This window comes from Typopeltis vanoorti, chromosome 8, assembly GCF_054136105.1.
Source record: "Typopeltis vanoorti isolate ZY-2024b chromosome 8, IOZ_Tvanoo_1.0, whole genome shotgun sequence".
NCBI lineage: Eukaryota > Metazoa > Arthropoda > Arachnida > Uropygi > Thelyphonidae > Typopeltis > Typopeltis vanoorti.
The window spans coordinates 105,509,863-105,528,789 of NC_143556.1; the positions used below are offsets into that span (position 1 = coordinate 105,509,863).

The 18,927-nt window shown below is 38.4% G+C and overlaps 1 protein-coding gene across 10 annotated transcripts in view; it reads left to right on the forward strand.

The window, feature by feature from the left end:
• Positions 1–18,927, forward strand: part of LOC150104251 (uncharacterized) — a 1,804,220-nt gene that overhangs the window by 588,006 nt on the left and 1,197,287 nt on the right. For all 10 annotated transcript variants that reach the window (XM_090396244.1, XM_090396248.1, XM_090396245.1 and 7 more), the window contains exon 13: positions 5,339–5,437. In XM_090396244.1, coding sequence (XP_090252370.1) covers positions 5,339–5,437 — 99 coding nt within the window. The remainder of the gene's footprint in view (positions 1–5,338; positions 5,438–18,927) is intronic.

Here is an 18,927-nt window from a genome sequence, read left to right on the forward strand (position 1 = left end):
TTTATTTCCCTTTTTATATATGGGTACTATGAGAGCTCTACGCCAATCATCTGGAATTCATCCCTCTGTCCAGTCCTGAATTATGCAGTGCAGCCACTGCAAGACTTTTATTCCTCTATACTCCAGCATATCTGGTCAAATATCATCTACTCCTGCTGCCTTTCCACATTTCAGGCTTTAGATGGCTTTTTCTTCTTCAAACATGGATATGTATTCCTGATTGCATGTCTCTTGAGTGTTTTTTACTTCTGTGCTGTCATCACTGCATGTTTCATTTAGCAATTTTTCGAAGTAATTACTACATACTTCGACGATATCTTTTGCTCCCGTTTTCATGTCACCTTTATCATCTCTAACTCCTTTTACAGCACTCTTTCCTCTATTTCTGAGCTTCTTCAACAACCTTCAGAATAACTTGCCACCTTCTTGATATTTATTTTCTATGCTCTTTCCAAAGTCCTCCCATGACTTTTGTTTAGCCAGTTTTACACACTGTTTAGCTTTCTTACATTTGTCTCTATATTCTCTAAGAGCACAAGCTGACTTATTTGCCAGGAACTTTTGATATGCTTTCTTCTTTTCCTTCACTGCCTTTAACTTCCTGTGTCTACCATGGAGTTCTGATTTTTCTATCCTTGCAGACAACTTCACCACATGCTGCTCTGGCTGAGTCAATCATTCATGATTTGTCACTGACTCTCCAGGTTTGGTTCCTGTTCTCAAACTCTTTCAATTTTTCTTGAATAATGTTTGTGTATTTTAGTCTTCAGCTCACATCTGACAGCTGCTCAACTTTTATATGCTGTAAAACTTTGTTACATGTTGTTTTTGGCACGAGATTCAATTTTTTCCTGCTCAAGACTAAATGGTGATCACTTCCAATTTTAAATCCTCTATACACTCTACTGTCCTGCACCAGCTGGAAAACATTACTATCAACAGTAACATAGTCAATGAGACTTTTCTTATTCCTTGCCTCTTCTCTCCATGTAAATTTATGCACATTTTTATGTTGGAACATTGTGTTAGTAATAACCAGTCCATGTCCTGAGCAGAAATCCAATATTTGCCTTTATTATTAGCTTTGCTCTTTTCTCCAAATTTTCCCAAAATATTTTTGTATGTCTGTCAATCATTTCCTACTCTGCTATTTAGATCCCCAACAAGGACCAACTTTTCCTTTTTCATTGTCTAAATAAGTCTCATTTTCCAATTCCTCATTCTGATATTTGCCCATATCACTCTACTTGATATTGCTTGCCATTCGAGGAGATTAGCCTCGTATTTTGTGTAAATACTATAGCTACACTTTCTTTTCCCTGATTGTCATTGCCTGAAGATAAAGTAATGAGCAACCTGTTCCTGTCCCTGCCCCTGCACCAGACTGTCATAAATCCACTTAGTAATTGCCATAAATCATGAAACCCTTTCTGGTCCATGGATGAACTCTCTTCAGCTGCCTTACCATCAGCACCTGACATGTGGAGAGAACAATCTTCCAACAAATGGTTTCCTGCTTGAAGATCCCTATGTTCCTCAGCCTGGTGCCCTTCCTAGGACGATTTGGTCATCTATCAACAGGATGAACTAAACAGGGCAGAGCTGGCTACCTACTACATGAATAGAGACTATCAGACCACCCTTATTGTGACTGTTCCCCTGTGGCCCAGACGATCACTCATATTGTGAATGACTGCCTATGATGCCAATTTCATGGTGTTGGCCTCCAGGAAATCCACACAGTGACAGATAAGGCCCTGGATTGACTTTCTGGTCTGAACATTGACTTGTAGCTACTTTTGCCATAAGAATAAATAAATTGCCTGAATATAACATTTTGTATTTATTGCTCAGAAAAATCTCACTAGATTTTGTCTTTTTTGTTTCAGTTACTCCTATTATGTTGATCTGGTATTTATCCAGTTCCTCAGCTAGCTCCATTTCTTTGCCGTTCAGGCTTCTTATGTTGATAGTGCTGATCTTGAACTCTGGTGACAAGCTGGGGTTTCTTTCAGGATTTATTCCAGTAGCTCTTTTTGCTGTTCACCCTGGTTCTCTGGTCAAAACAATGGGGCCTTGTTTAAGCAGGCAATGCCCAGCCAGCATGAAATTTTCTCATGTTGTACCATCATTTAATAGATTTAGAGTTGGGTAATTGGGATAAATGCTGGTGTATGTGTGTGTGTGTGTGTGTGTGTGTGTGTGTGTGAGAGAGAGAGAGAGAGAGAGCGCTAATGTGCACAATCAGAGAAACTAGGACTGCTTGGATCAAAACAGAGAGCATGCATGGAAACACCAGTGATGCAAGTGAGTACAGTTGTGGGAATATTGAAAGAATGCTGAATATAGTTTGAGGTCTTGAACCATGGAGCAGTCATTAACGGATCCAAGTGTATATGCAGGCCTAAAGAGATATTGCAATCTGTGTACACACCTGACCTGGTTCGACAAAATGATTAACATATCTGTTTTCCAACTAATAGGCTGGCATTTAAACCCACAGTAGGATGGATGTTTATGAATGCCATTATGTGATGGACCATTTTGTTACTCAGTGTGAGAGCATCGTCTTGCTTATTTAGAGGCACTAAGTGTCTTGAAAAAAAAATTGCTATGTGTCTACAGAATAGTGTTTCTTGATTATCTAACACTATTCTAAATTGTGAGGTTGCAAGTTTACAGCCTTTGTGGTGGAATTCACATTAAAAAAATGCCAGAAGCATCATGAATAAAGTTTGAGTTTTCATCATTGGTTAGTTCAATTTGCCAGAAGTTATGTGTATTGGGTAATAGTTAAAGGGAGAGGATATAAAGGATAGTGTATTTTCAGGTAATGCACAGAGAAAGAGAGAGAGAGAGAGAGTGATAGATATTATTTGATGACAGCAGAAGAATTTAAATAACAGTAGAACTTACATGAGGAAGGTAGGAGCAGTGTAACTTGAGGCAATGCATTTGAAACTAAGTGGTATGAGATAAAGATTAATATAGATGAATTCTCTCACCCCATTAAAGAATTGGAATTAAATTGCTAGAATTGGGAGCACTATGCTAATGGTGTGTGTGTGTTATGATCCATCGAGTTATTTCCGACTCCTGGCAACTCCACGAGCATACACTCTCCATTCCGATCTGTCCCTGACCATGTCTTTCAGATCCTCCAAGCACACTCCATTTGCTTCTTTAACTCCATCCACCCATCTAATTCTTGGTCTTCCTCTTCTCCTGCTTCCATCAACTTTAGCAAGCATCATCATCTTTTCCAGACTGTCATTTGCTCGCATAATATGTCCGAAGTATGACAATTTTTGCTTGATGATCATAGCTTGAAGTAGCAATCTGGCTTTATTCTGTCTATCACTGATTTATTGGTTTGCTTTGCAGTCCATGGTATTCTTAGCAAGCGTCTCCAAACCCATAATTCAAACCCCCCTGAGCTCAATGTTTCCAGACATCGTCCCCCTTCCCCCAAAGCACTCATTCCCACAAGAGGCCATCCCTGCTACCATCCACCCTGGGAATTCTAGTTGCCCTGCTTTGACACACTGACTCGTTCAGTAAACAACAATCTTTCCAGATGCCTTTGTCCTTCCTCATTCAAATGCAAGCAGTCTGTAGCATACAGTTCCCTTCTGTCTTCAAATGCCCTCCAAGCATCCACGTATTCCAACCTTCTCTTTGCACACATTCTGACTATTATGTGATTGAGTATTGCTGCTCTTCTGCTCAGTTCATCACTATCATACCTGGGCAACACACACACACACAATCTTCCCTCTCTGCGTTTTCTTTTGCACAACTTCAAGCAAGAATCTCAGATCTCTCGCCACCTGATTTACACTGCCTCTCAAGTCATTCGTGCCCACCATCACAATCATCTCATCCATCCTTTCGCCCCTCTTAATTGCCATAGCCACATTCTCTATTGTTTCTCTAGGCAAACACTGCTCACACATCCTATCTTGCACACCACGGATCATTGAGCCACCATACATTACACCTCTCACCATTCCCTCTCTCCTACTGTTTCCATTCTCTCCTCCTCCATCACCCCCATAACTCTCTCTCATTCCTTCTCTTCTACTATTCCCATTCTCTCCTCTTCTATCATTCCCATACATCTCCTCTGCTGCTCCTATTCTCTCCTCTTCTAGCATTCCCATATCCCTCTCTCTCTCATTCCCCTCTTGTACTGTTTCTATTCTCCCGTCTAGCATTCCCATACCTCTTTCTCTCCTTCCCTCTCTCCTACTGTTTCCATTCTCTCCTCTTCTAGCATTCCCAAAATGCTCTCCTCTCCTATCCTTCCCAAAACTCCCCCTCTCTCCTACTCTGATTCGCCTTGCATTTATCTCTTCCATTCTCCTCATCTCATCTTCCATACTTCTCGTCTCATTCACAAGACATTCCATCTCCTCTTTCAGCCCATCTATCTCCCTCTGCAAGTCAGTCATTCTAAATCGAAATTCACTCTCCCAAACAAAACCATCTCCGAAACGTTCATAGTCACTTACGCCCTCCACACTATCGACTATTATTTTCTCATTCATGTTTTTTTCTTCATTCTCTCCTGTCACACTACTCGTCTTCCAATATTCATTTCCCATTCCTGCAGCAACTAGGTCAGTTATTGATATATCTATTTCATTTATTTCCTCCCATTGCCTGCATTTCGTGCACACACGCACTCCCCCCCTCTCTCACCAGCCACATATCCAACTCTCGAGACGAATACATGCCGCAAGTACTGCATGCCACAAAGTCCCTTATTATATTACTTATAATGGAGTTCTTAAATGGCAGAGAACTTGGCATCATGCCAAGTCCTCTGCCATTTTTGCGACTGCAGCTGAATCTGCCATCATTCCTTACTGCCGAAGAACTACTAAAATAATCTTAAGTATAAAGAGCTAATAAGCTATGCGGGATTTAATATCCCCTTAATTTAACTAAAATAATCGTTTACTAAAGTAATTATATATAAAAGCTAAATAAACACTGTATTATATATATATATAAACGCTAAATGTATATATACATATATATATATATATATATATAAATGCTATATTCATCTATACCAAATAGCGAATAACTTATGTTTTCTTCTGCTGCCAATACTCCCGACTGTCACCACGCGTTCTCGGTAACTCAAAAATAACACGATATGTAACATGAAACTCTAAAGCAGAACTTCTAAACAACACTTGTGTTACTGAGAAAAAAAAAATGGAGCACAATTCGCAAAGACTGTATATTAGTGATTTTCATCAATTATTAATTACTTTAATGACTTTTTTAATAAAATGATTAAAAAAAAACATGTTCTTTCATTTAGAAAGGATTTTCGCCACTTCATTTAGCTGCAAAATATGGAAATATTAAGGTTGCAAGGCTGTTACTACAGAAAGATGCGCCTGTTGATGCACAAGGAAAGGTTAGATAATTTTCTTATCAATGAAAATATTGAGATATGGAAATTTGTAAACTTCCATGTAGTAAGAATTGTATAATATTTTTTTATTAATACTATTTACAGTATCTTGATGTTGCAATAGTTTATGTATTCAGTTACCTTCTTCTTCTACTGTCTTCAGAAGTTGAACAACAAAATTTGTATATGAAAAATATATACTATGAAAAGAATAATCACTACTACCAAACATACAAAATCAGTGTTTTAAACCTATGACAGGGAAACTATGGCCCTTCTATGAAAATGATTTTTTTTTTTGCATGCTTATGTAAACAAACATAAGCTATAATGTGAATTTGATAAGAATTGAATGTAGCATATTCCATCACAAATGAAAGAATTGATTACATTTGTATAGAGTTTTTGATAAATTATTCTGATATACGCATCTCTACAGAGTTCTAAGAATCATCTTGGGAGGCCTTCACAAACTCATACATTGCCTGTTATGTTTCTTCTTAAATTGAATCACTGACAGGGCACTCATTTACATTCTCCAAGTGATAAATATAGTTCTCAAGTTATTATTGACTACACTATTCAATTTTTAGTGGTCTTGCCAGTGTATTGAAAAACTTCTTCTGCATCTGTTTTGTAAAATCTCTTTAATAACGTATGTATTCTATCATATTCTATCACTCACCTGGTCCAGACACATGCTCTTCCCCTTTCACCACAATAAAGAAACTAACATTAATCTATCCTACCTGGACACATCAGTAACAAACCTTCCTAATTGTAAATTTTCTTTCACAGTCTATAAAATCCCACTCACGTGGGCTGATACATTCATAAATCCCATCCCACCCCAGTGCTACCCAAATCTTATCATCATCAAATATCTGATATGTACCCTTAGGGGTTATTCAGGATATTATGATAGTACTGCATATTACTAACTTTTGATCAACAGTTTTCCTCCAAATTAATCTGTTATCTGTCAGGATTCCAACAGTATCATATCTTATATTTCTGTGTACTAAGGCACTTTTTACTGTATGAGTCTACTAGATCTTGGTTTTCCTCTGGGTCCTTTTCCTGACAGCCTGGCAAAGAACACTTGTTTAGCTAATCTTTCCCCTCCCATTCTGTATAAGTGGCCATACCACCTGAGATTAGTCCTGCTAACACATTCCTGAATGCTAACAATGACAAGTTCTTTCCTAATATCCTTATTTTTAACGTGATATTCTCATTGATACCATTTATTCACTCCCTTAATCTTTCTGAGAATTCTCATATCAAAGACTAGAGAATTTGATCAACTGTTTTATTTCTAACCTAGCTCTCAGATCCATAAGTAAAAACTGGTTTAAACACTGTCTTGTATACAGCTAATTTAGTGTTTTGACTACTTTCTTTCTTATTCCATATAAATATTTCAAATATTTGTATAATTCCATATTTATTCAGCTGACTTCATACCAGCTTTACTAATTATTTTTCTGTTTTGTAATTTAATTTATCATTTTCACTAAAATTTGTGCCTGAATAGTTAAAATATTGTACATGTTCTATAAGTTCCACATTCAGGACACATTTGATATTTTCAATGTTTCTGCCTATTTTCATTGTCTTCATTTTATTATTGCTGATTTTCATACCAAATTTTTACAGCAGTTATTCAATTTGTCAGGGAATCCTGCAGATTTGTCCTCGATTTATTTAGGAGTATAACATCATCTGCATAAAGTAAAGAGCTGAGACCAGTATCTCAAATCCTGATATCAGGTTTAATACCACTTCATAATGTGATCCATATAAATGATTATTATTATTATTATTATTTCGGGCGACTCCAGGAGTCCTTAGACTCATCGAGGGAGGCCCTAAACATCATGTCCACACAACTATGCGATTACATTCTCACAGTATCTATCATACCTTGCCTTGAACTCGTTCACCATCATCGCGCCCACAACAGACTCTGGCAGCTTATTCCACTCATTTACCACTTTAAAAGTAAAGAACCCAGCTCTAACACCCCTGCTAACCACACTCTTGCCCAGCTTCCATAGGTGTCCCCTAGTTCTCCCACCACCAGTCCTGATCTCAAAAATATCCTCTGAATTAATCCTATAGAATCCCTTTAGCAATTTGAATGTCTCAATCATATCTCCCCTTTTCCAGCAAAATGTAAAGTCTTTAGGTTTGGGACACTGCATTCTCTATTGGAGGAGCTATACTGTAGGAAGTTGGAGAGACAAGAGATCTGAGTTTGATGATTCATAGAAACCTGAAATTTAGGGGACATATTGCAAAGGTAGCGAAGGTAACGCAGAGGATTGCTGCAATAATGAGAAGGACACTGACCTGCAGAGATAAAATGGTTATTATTCCGTTGTATAAGACTCTGATCAGACTACACTTAGACTATTGTTCTCAGATCTGGTTCCCAGGATTTGAAGGGTCTAAATTAACTGTTGAAAGGGTACAAAGGCGGATAACAAAGATGGTGTCGGGACTGTACAATGTTAGTTATGAGGATCAGCTGAGGGAATGTGGACTGCAGAGTTTGGTGAATAGAAGAAGGATGGATATGATTGAGACTTTTAAACTGTTGAGAGGTGGTTACAGGGGAGTTGATTGACCAGCGGGAAGGAGTAATGACAAGGGGCCATCCCTGGAAGTAACAAAAGGAAACTGTGAGAAAGAGGGTGAAGAGTGGTTTCTTTGCATGGAGGGTGGTTGAACCATGGAATGCATTGCCTGATGGAGTGGTGAGAGCGAGAACGGTCAATGAGTTCAAGGAGTGATATGATAGACTTTGTGTTTCTTAGGGGGAACCTCCCCTCGATGAGTCTTGATAGACTTTGTTTCTTAGGAAGTACCTCACACAATGAGTCTTTTGAGTTCATGGAGGCCTGAATAATAATAATAATAATACTTACATGAATATTACCAGGAACATGCAGGTATACCTCTGTAATTCTCACATTCAGTTATATTTCCCCATTTTATAGATGGGTACAATGAGAGCTCTGCTACAGTCATCTGGAATTCTACTCTCTAAACAGGCCTTCTGAATTATACAATGCAGCCAATGTGAAACCTTGATACCTTTATATTTGAACATTTCTGGCTGTATTTCATCTACTCCAGCTGCCTTTCCACATTTTGATGACTTTTTCTGCTTTGAGTATAAATATGCATTCCTTTTGAGATGTTTCTACCACCTTGCTAACACTGCTTGTTTCATTTAGCAATCTTTTAAATTAATTACTATACGCATCTCGAATATCTTTATCTGCAGTTTTCATGTCTCCTTTGTCATCTCCGATTCCTTTTAAAGTACTTTTTCCTCTATTTCTATTCTTTTCAATAGGCTTCAGAATATTTTGCCACCTACCTGGTATTTATTTTCTATGTTCTTACCAAAGTCTTCCCATGACTTTTGTTTAGCGAGTTTTACACAGTGCTTACTTTCTTACATTTTTCTCTGTATTACCTAAGATCATATCCTGGCTTACATGCCGGAAACTTTCAACATGCATTTTTCTTTTCCTTAACTGCCTCTTTCACTTCCTGAATCCACCATGGTGGATTCAGGAAGTGAAAATCAGAAAAATGTTCTGATTTTTCTATCCTTGCAGATGACCTCAACACATACCTCTCTGGCTGAATCAATCAAAGTTTTCTTTAGGGTTAGACAATGTATCTCCAAGGTTTGGTTCTTGTTTTCAAACTCTCCGTTTTTGTTTAATAATGTTTGGGTATTTGAGTCTATTATTTTATCTGATAGCTGTTCAAGTTGGATGTGTTTCAAAACTTTCTTACACACTCATCTTTTTCAATATGAAGTTCAGTTTTATCCTGCTCAACACTAAATGGTGATCACTTCTGATTTCAAATTCTATGTATACTCTTGTGTCCTGAACGAGTGAGAAAATATCGCTATCAACTATAATATAGCCAACGAGAGTTTTCTTATTTCTTTCATCTTCTCTCCATGTGAATTTTTGCACATTTTCATGTTGGAACATGGTATTAGTAATAACTATTGCATGTCCTGAGCAGAAACCCAGCAGGATTTTACCATTATTATTAAGTTTGCACTTTTTCTCAAAATTTATTATTATTATTATTATTATTATTATTAACAGACCTCTGTGGAGTCAAGAGGCACATCGTGGGAGGTCCCGCTCTGATATGCACAGCTCATCGTACCTCGACTTAAATGCATTCATTGTCCATGTACTCGCCACACTCTCAGGGAATGCATTCCAATATCAATGCAAAAAATCTGCTCCTCACCCTTTTGCTCACACCTACCTTACAGCTTCCAGGGATGTCCTCTCATTCCGCTTGTCTCCAGATATTCTCTGAAAAATCTCATCCACGCTAATTTGGTAATTACCTCTTCCGAACTTATACCTTTCATTGTCTGCCTTCTATCTGCTGGGCTCTGTAATTTGCATTATCTCAGTCTGTCCTCATATTCCACATTTCAGTGACCAGAAACCAACACAGTTAATCCTCTCTGGACGATCTCCAATATCTCAAAATCCTTTTGAAAACCTGGCAATCCAATCTCTATACCTTAATTCAAATGTGACCTGATCAAAGTCTTTTAGAATGAAATCAAAACATCCTTACTTCTACATGTCAGTGTTCTACAGTATCATTCCCATAATAATCTGTGTTGTACTCATGATTTTAGTAAAATATCCATGAAATTTCAAGTCCCTATCTACCACAACCTTCAAATCATTCATCCCCTCCACCTCCTAGAAAATATCCCCACCAAACTTGTACACTGCATTCCATCTTTGCTTCCGACATTTTAAAACCTTACACTTTGCAACATGAAACTGCCCCCCCCCCCCACACACACACACTCGCCCGTTCAGATAGTCTACTCAGGTCCTCTTTCAAAGCTACATCTTCTCTACTTCTCATAACACTCCCCAACTTCGTGTCATCTTGAAACAACTGTATATCACCATTTAAGCCCTTTCCAATGTCACTTATATACAAATCAAACAACACTGTCCCCTAAAGTGATCTCTGGGGCACGCCACTAGTGACTTTCCTGTTCTGTGATATCATTCTTAATACACATCCTGCTGATACTTGTCAGATAGCTGATCTCCACACACTAATCTGCTATCCAATCCTATCTGTTCCAATTTGTTTCTACCAAAAACCATTGCAAAATCTAAATATACTACTGTATATGCATTCTTCTTGTCCAATGTATTTGGCATTTTGTTTTAATAAGTAAGCAGATTGCTGAAACATGATCTTCTATTAGAAAATCATGTTGTCCATTAAAGAGAATTTTACTGCTCTCAACCCAGTTCTGAATCCTTGTCTTCACTAGCTTCTGCAACACCTTGACCACAACTCCAAACAAGCAGATTGGCCTATAATTCAAAGCCTTAGTCTTATCACCCCCTTTATGAAACAGAACAATTTTGCATCCTTTACACTCCCTTGGAACTCAGGCCAATCTAAGATTCATGTTAAAAAGGTAAGGTGAAGCTGTTGTTAACTCCCGAACATTCCCTCCAGACCAGTATTTCCCAAAGTTTTTTAGATCATGCCCCACCTCAACGCCTCAAAGATTTTGATGTCCCCCCCCTCCCCTGCCGACATTGGTGAGTGTTTTGAGTATATCAGTGATGAGGTAATGAATGCAACATCATTTTCTAATTTCCCCGCAAAATATTGAAATTGCCCCCCTCCCTGTGGGGTGTATTCCCCACATTGAGAAACACTGCTCTAGACACATAGTGATATTCCAGCAAGGCCAATGGCCTTGTTGACATCAAGTTTGCTGAATTCCTCATATATATGATCTGTTCACTCACCATCAGTGGATCCTCCCCCCATTCCCACTGGTCTCAAGTTCTGCATTATGTTTCAATCTCAAGGATGGAATACTTTAAGGAACTGTTAATTTAACACCACTACTATATCCTTCTCAATGTTTATCATTCTCCCATTATCACTGACCAGCATCATCCTCCCATAATCATTCTTCCTTCTACTGGCCACATTAAAAAAAAAAAATCCCTAGGATTTTTTTAGCATCATTTGCTAACTGCTGCTCATACTGTACTTTTACTACACTTACTAAGTAAGCCACCTTCCTTGCTTGCTCTTTGTACTCCTCATGTAAACTGATTATCTCCACTCATCTTGTGCACCTCTGCAATGCCCTTTTTTTCAAGATTGCATGCTTCACCTCTTCAGTAATCCATTTTATATCTACCTTATTTTATCTTCTGACCTTTAGAATACTCCCAGTCACTCTATCAAATAATTCCTGAGTAGAGACCAAGCAGAATTGATTACTTTCCCATTCAATTTCTCATTCTATGATATTGCTGCAAGTTGCCTACTGTATTTGCCATAGTCACCTGCCTTTTAGTTGCACATATAACTCTTTTCACAAAATTCCTGATATGACTGGCCACCACCACCAAAGTGATCACTTCATGGTCACTTTCTCCAACTCAATGATGTGATACTTCATTTACAACAATATCGTCTATTGAGATAATCAAATCCAAAACCTTTGATACATGTGTAGCCTCTGTTACTTACTGCTTAATGTCACTATCCCTTAAACTCAAGAAATTCATTCTCTTTGGTTCCTGATGCTGTTTCTTCATTCCAGTCTATATTTGCATAATTGAAATTGCTCATAATGATCACTCTTTTCTTATTAGCCAGACCAATTTGTCTAAACATTTCCTTCACACTGGATTCCACATTACCAGGTCTATAGCAACACCTTACTAAACATGTCATCCTATATAACTCCACTTCACACTATACTGCTTCAAAACCACTGTCAGTATTTGCTCCTTGAATTTCCACCCTAGATGGGCACAACTACTTTACCATCATTAATAATGCTCCTCCTCTCTTTTTTGCTTTGTCTGTTCGCAAAAGATTACATATCCCTCCATCTCTATTTCTCAGAATTTCATCCTTGTTCAACCATATCTCATTTACCAACACTTTTGTCCAAATTAACTCTATCAACAATACAATATCATTCCCCTTGTTTTGATACTTCTAGCAATTGCAAACTAACATTAACTGATTTCTTTTCTATAACAAGTCCCACTAACACCACTTCTCAGACAGGATTATTCTACACCCTCTGCTGTCCATTCTTTTCTATCATCACTGATATTACACCACTTCCCTAAATATCGCCCCCAACACACACATTCTTGACTGTCTAAATCCTTTCTTGCGCAGTCAGAGATCTAATGACTCACACCAAATCCATTCAAATGTAGCCCATCTCTTTTATACAGTTCTATCTGCCCCTCAAACTCATCCCACATATTCAGAAAATGAACTTCTTACTTCTTGCACAACTTTGCTAGCATACCATTCATATTCTTTGCTCGCCTTCTCAGCTCATCATTATCATACCTGGGCAACATGCTGACTACCTTACCTACCACACCTGTTATCTTTCACTCTCCTTCACAACCTCATGACATTCCTCCTTACATTCTTCTTGTTATCAGTCAGATCATTCGTGCCAACTACCACTACCAGCTCTTTTTGCTCACATACTCCTCTTATACGAGGGCTGTTCAATAAGTAATGAGACTAATTTTACTGTGGCGAAACCACTCATCACAATATTAATTTCTGTGGAATAAAGAATTGTTGCTGTATGTATTAACAAAAGAGGTTGATAGATGGCGTATACGGGCTGATGTGCCAGAGTGTTACGTGACTAAACGCAAGCTCATCGGCGCGCCTACGAGGTGCGACCAGTCTTTGAAATGGAAGCGTCCGTGGAACAGCGTTATGCAATTAAATTTTGTGTGCGGTTGCAAAAATCGGCATCAGACACTTTTAACATGATATGCGAAGCTTTCCGTGATGAAGCAATGTTGAGGGCTAGTGTTTTTCACTGGCATAAAACTTTTAAGAAAGGAGGCAAAATGTGGAAGATCTTGAATATGAGGGAAGACCTTCAACGTCCATCACAGAGACAATGATCAACACAGCAGCGATTATCATCAAGCACGTCAAAAGGAAGGTCCATTGCTGAAGAATGGCTTCTTATTGCACCACGATAATGCAAGGCCACATATTGCTGGTTGTGTAGTGGACGTTTTGCAGAAGAACAAGACAGATATCCTATCACACTCTCCATACAGTCCTGATCTCGCACTGTGCAATTTCTGGCTGTTTCCTCAGCTCAAGAAACCACTAAGAGGCCGCCATTTCGAAAGCAACAAACCATGTGTAAAAGCTGCGGAGGCGGTTTTGAAAGAACTCTCAAAAAACGGAGTCTCATATGTGTTTAAGAAGTGGACACAACGTTGGGACAAATGCATCACGTCTCACAGTAGTTACTTTGAAAAAGACCATGTAAATGATGACGATTAAAATTAATCTGTTTTCTGTATAAATATAGTCTTATTACTTATTGAACAGCCTACGTACAATGCTTCAACCACCCTACTCATTCTACCTCCCAGAAAACAAACCTTGTGCAGCTTTTTTCACCACTCCTCTTATCATTGAATCTCCATACCTTGCTGCTCTCAAATCATTTGATATTTTTTTCAAGTCTTTCATCCCATTTTTCTTCACATTCCCATGCAAATCTGTAATTCTGCAGAGTTCATTACTCGTATCGTTAATCTGCTGCCTCATCTTTACCAACTACTCTTTCATATATTGCTATATGAAATTTAGTTTTTCAGTACCATTTACGCAAATTGCATTTTACCTTGCACATCCACTGTCTTTCCACTAATTCACTGCAGGTTCTCTTACCCCATATCACCAGGAACTAGCCGCTATCTATGCATGCTGTCTTGCTAGTCAACATCGCTAACAATAAATTATCATCATTGAATCTCTATACCTTGCCACTCTCAAATCATTTGATATTTTTTTCAGATCTTTCATCCCATTCTTCCTCACATTCCCATGTAAATCCGTAATTCTGCTGAGTTCATTACTTATATGTTTAATATCTTGCCTGAACTTTGCCAACTCTGCATTCACATCTTGCATTAGTTTTTCAGTGACATTTACGTAAACCGCATTTTTCGTACCTTGCATATGTTGTCTTTCCATGCACCACCGCTAACTCCATTATTGTTGAATATACTGCTTATATTCAACGATAGATCATAATCGATAAATATGCTGCAATTCTTACACACCCAAACTCTCTCATCTCTCTTATTTTTCCACATAAATGTCTTCAGTCTCTCTCTCCCAGGATACATACCATGCCACCTACATTTCGTGCCATCTTACTTTTCATCGTCATTTCATTCTGTGCTCAAACCTGTACATAAGAAACACAAAAATTATAATAAATACAGAATAAATGAAGAATTATAGTAATTATAGTATAACTACACTGAATACTGCCTATTGATCACAGCTGTCATACAACAAATTAAAAAAGTAACTATTGCTTATACCACACACAATTTCAAAATTTAAACTTATCTTTTCACAGCAATCTTGACAAACACAGCATTCTCTTCACCACCTTGCAAAATTTTCCCTAAACATTTCTATATATCTGGTAATCATTTCCTGCTCTTCTGTTTAGATCTCCAAAAAGGACCAACTTTTCCTTTCCATTGTGCCAGCTGCCTTCTCTAATGCCTCATATAATTCCTCCATTTCTTCCTTGGTAGAATCTTCTGTTGGACCCAATCATATAATTATTATTTTACAGTATCTCCATAGAGTCCAGAGATTAATGTCCTCGGTGAATGTGGCGGTCGTGTTTAGTTAGTCTAGAAAACGTGTTTTTAAATTTAAATATAGCGTGGCTTTTTGTCTCAAACTGTGCTGCAGTTGTGCATCGGTTAGATATAAGTGTCCTTCAGTGGTGTTATTGTTTGGAACTGTGTTGTATATATTGTGTTTTAACTGCTGTTTGTTTCACTACTTCAATGTGTAAAGATGGCGTCCAATTTTTACTTCTACTTCTACACCAAAGGCTGGCTCAGCGTTAGATTTTTCGCAATGGATGCGTTGCGGAAACTGCTACATGTATGCACCGAAGAATGTGAAGGATCTGTGGTTAATCTGGCTAAATGAGAAGAACGAAAATGTCGACGTATGTGAGAAGTGTAGGGATAGGTTGGAGTGTTTAGGAATGGAAGCTGACATTGGGACCGTAGCCGAAGAACTTCGACGGGAGTTCATGAAAATGAAAAATGACCTTCACCTTCTGCATGAGAAATTGGAAGTGCTCAGTAAGGAGATACTGGAAGTTAAAACCGAGTTTAATGTGTTAAACGGAGAAATTAGGACTATAGAGATTACTTTAGCTGAAGTAACTAGAACAGGATTACGTATGGGTGAGTCTTTGGTGAATGATGCAGTAATAAATAGTTTGGGAGTGATTGGGAGTCAACAAAATAAAACCACAAGAGGCCTAGAAGAAACGAGATGTCATGAGAGTGGGGGGGGGTAAATAATAGAGCGTTGAGTAATGAAACTGGGAGAGTCATGCTGAATAGCGTAGAAAATGAGTCTATGAGTGACGCTTGTGTGTACTTGAATGAAGTTAAGAGTGGTAAGATATATGGTGATTCTATGATTAAGGGTATGGAGAGTGGTATGCATGAGGAGTGCTTGGTTGGTAGGACAATAGAAATAGTGGCTTTAGCAATAAAGAGAGGGCATGAAGCAGACAAGATGATAGTTATGGTGGGTACAAATGACCTGAGTGGTGGTATAAATCGGGTAGGAAAAGATTTAAGAACATTGTTAGATATTGTGAAGAGGAAAAGTGTCAATGAGAGAGGATAGTGTGTGTGTGTGTGTGTGTGTGTGTGTGTGTGTGTGTGTGTGTGTGTGTGTGTGTGTGTGTGTGTGTGTGTGTGTGCTGCTGCCTCGTTTTGACAATTAAGAGTTAAGTAGACGAGCGATAATAATGAATGATATGATTGCAAGCATGTGCAAAAAAAGAGGTCTGGAATTTGTTGATGTTTGGAGTGTGTTTGAAGGAAAAAGACAGTTGTATGCTAGAGATGGACTGCATCTGAACATGGAAGGACATAAGCGATTGAAGAAGTTACTGTTTTCTGAACAAGTTGAAGTAATTGGGTGGGGAAACTAATATTGAAAAGGTTGAGTGTAAGAACGAGAAACTTTAGCACTGATTGTATATTTATTGATCCTTATACACAGAATAAATTGCAGAAGAGAGGGGATAAAAATTGGCATGGGACTACTGAAATTAGTGACTTATATATCAGTTCTAAAGCCGGTACAAGATCTAGAGGGAATCTGCAATTTTTGTATACCAATGCAAGAAGCATTCGAAATAAGAGAGAAGAATTTTTGGCATTAGTCAGTGCAATCTCACCAAAAGTTGTAGGCATTAGTGAAACTTGGCTGTCAGCAGAAGATGTGGTCACTGGAATTGAATGTGATGGGTACAGTATTTTCAGGGAGGAGAGAGAAGATAGAACAGGGGGAGGAGTACTGTTGATGATAGCTGATGTGTTGCAGCCAAAGAAAGTAGTATATCAATATGATAGACATGTGAATGAGAGTTCATTTGAGGCAGTCTGGTGCAAAGTGACCAATGCAACCAAATATACAGTTGGATGCTGCTATAGGCCAGGGAGTACAGGGGAAGATATTGAATTCATGCATCAGCAAATTAGTGCAATGAGTGCAAGTTTAGTGATTATTGTGGGGGATTTTAATTACGGTGATATCAGTTGGAAGGAGGAAATATCATGTAGCAAAAAGGAAATGGAGTTCATAAATCTACTATGAGATAATTACTTCAAACAGCACATAACTGAAGGGACACGTGGTGTGAGAGTGTTGAACCTGGTTATTGGGTCAGGGAGGTTATATGCATAAGTAAGGTGTCCTCGTTACCTCCAATTGGTGAAAGCGATCATGTGGTATTGACTTGGGAGGTTGCAAAATCTATGGATTTTTCTGTTAAGAAGGGATATATACGGAACTACAGGTTAGGCAATTATAACAAGCTTCGGAGTGAGCTTGCAGCCATGGCAGAACATATTGCAGGAGAAAGATGTTAGCAGTGCATGGGATAAAATCAGCAGGTATGTGAGGAAAGCAATATCAGATTGTGTCCCCATGGTCAGGAAGTCAAACAAGGCAGGCGTTAGATTGATGAGCAGTAGTATCAAGCTTGATCTGCAAAAAAAGAAAATGTTATGGAGAATTTACAAGGAGAAAGGCGATCAGTACACCCATGAGCAGTACAAGACTCAAACTAGGAAGGTTACCAGCATAGTAAGAAAAGCTAAATCAGATTATGAGAAGGCCTTAGCCAAAGAGATCAAGGGTAATCCCAAAGAGTTCTTCCACTATGTAGCAAGTAAAAGGAAGAATGACTTTGGAAGGATAACTTTAGTGGGTGCTGATGGTATTGAGGTGACAAAATCAGATGTAATAGTGGAGTTAGTGAGTGATCACTTTTCAAAAGTTTATAACCCAAGTGAGGATATCTCTGTACCTGTAGCAATAACTAATGTGAGAATTGAAGCTAAAGAATCAGAGGTATTTAATATATTGCAAAATTTAAATGCAAACACTGCTGTAGGCTTAGATGGAATATCAGCTCGGGTGTTGCGTGAATGTGCAAATGAATTGTCAACCCCTCTTCCTTGGATATTTAATTTAAGTTTGAACTCTGGAATGGTCCCTAGGGAGTGGAAGTTAGTTAAAGTGGTTACTTTGCATAAGGGTGGCTCTAAAACTGCAGTAGTTAACCACAGACCAATCGCCATCTCAGGAGTAGTGGTAAAAGTATTGGAAAAGTCAGTTAAAGACAAAATTCAAGAATGGGTGGATCAGGATATGATACTCTATAGAGGCCAAAATGGGTTTGTTAAAGGTAGCTCCTGCCTTAGCAATCTATTAACTTTTCATAATAGAATGACATCTGAGTTGGACAAAGGAACTGGCTACACAGTGGTACTTCTGGATTTTTGCTAAGGCTTTTGACAGGATAATCCATGGAACACTGTTACGCAAATTGTAGCAGATGGGAATGGATACTAAATCTGGTGATATGGATAGGAGAATGGCTTAGGGAGAGATACCAGAAGGTGGTGTATGGAGGAGCCGAGTCCAGGATGAGGCAGGTGACCAGTGGTTGCCTCATCCTGCCTCGTGTCTCTGTGCTTTGGCCATTGTCGTTTAATTTGTATATAAATGATATAGGAAATGGCTTACAGGGAGATATTCAGTTGTTTGCTGATGATGCAAAGTTAGGTAGCGCAATAAAAAATCCAGGTGATATTGAAAATTTGCAGGATGATTTAAATAAGCTGGTAGAATGAGCAAAAGATAATGGATGTCAGTTCAATGTGGAAAAGTGTAGTCATGCATTTTGGGATTAAAAGATTACCAGCTGTTTACTACATTGATGGAACAGTACTCCAAGAGATTGATGAGGCTAGGGACTTAGGGATGTTGGTAGATAGGGAGATGAA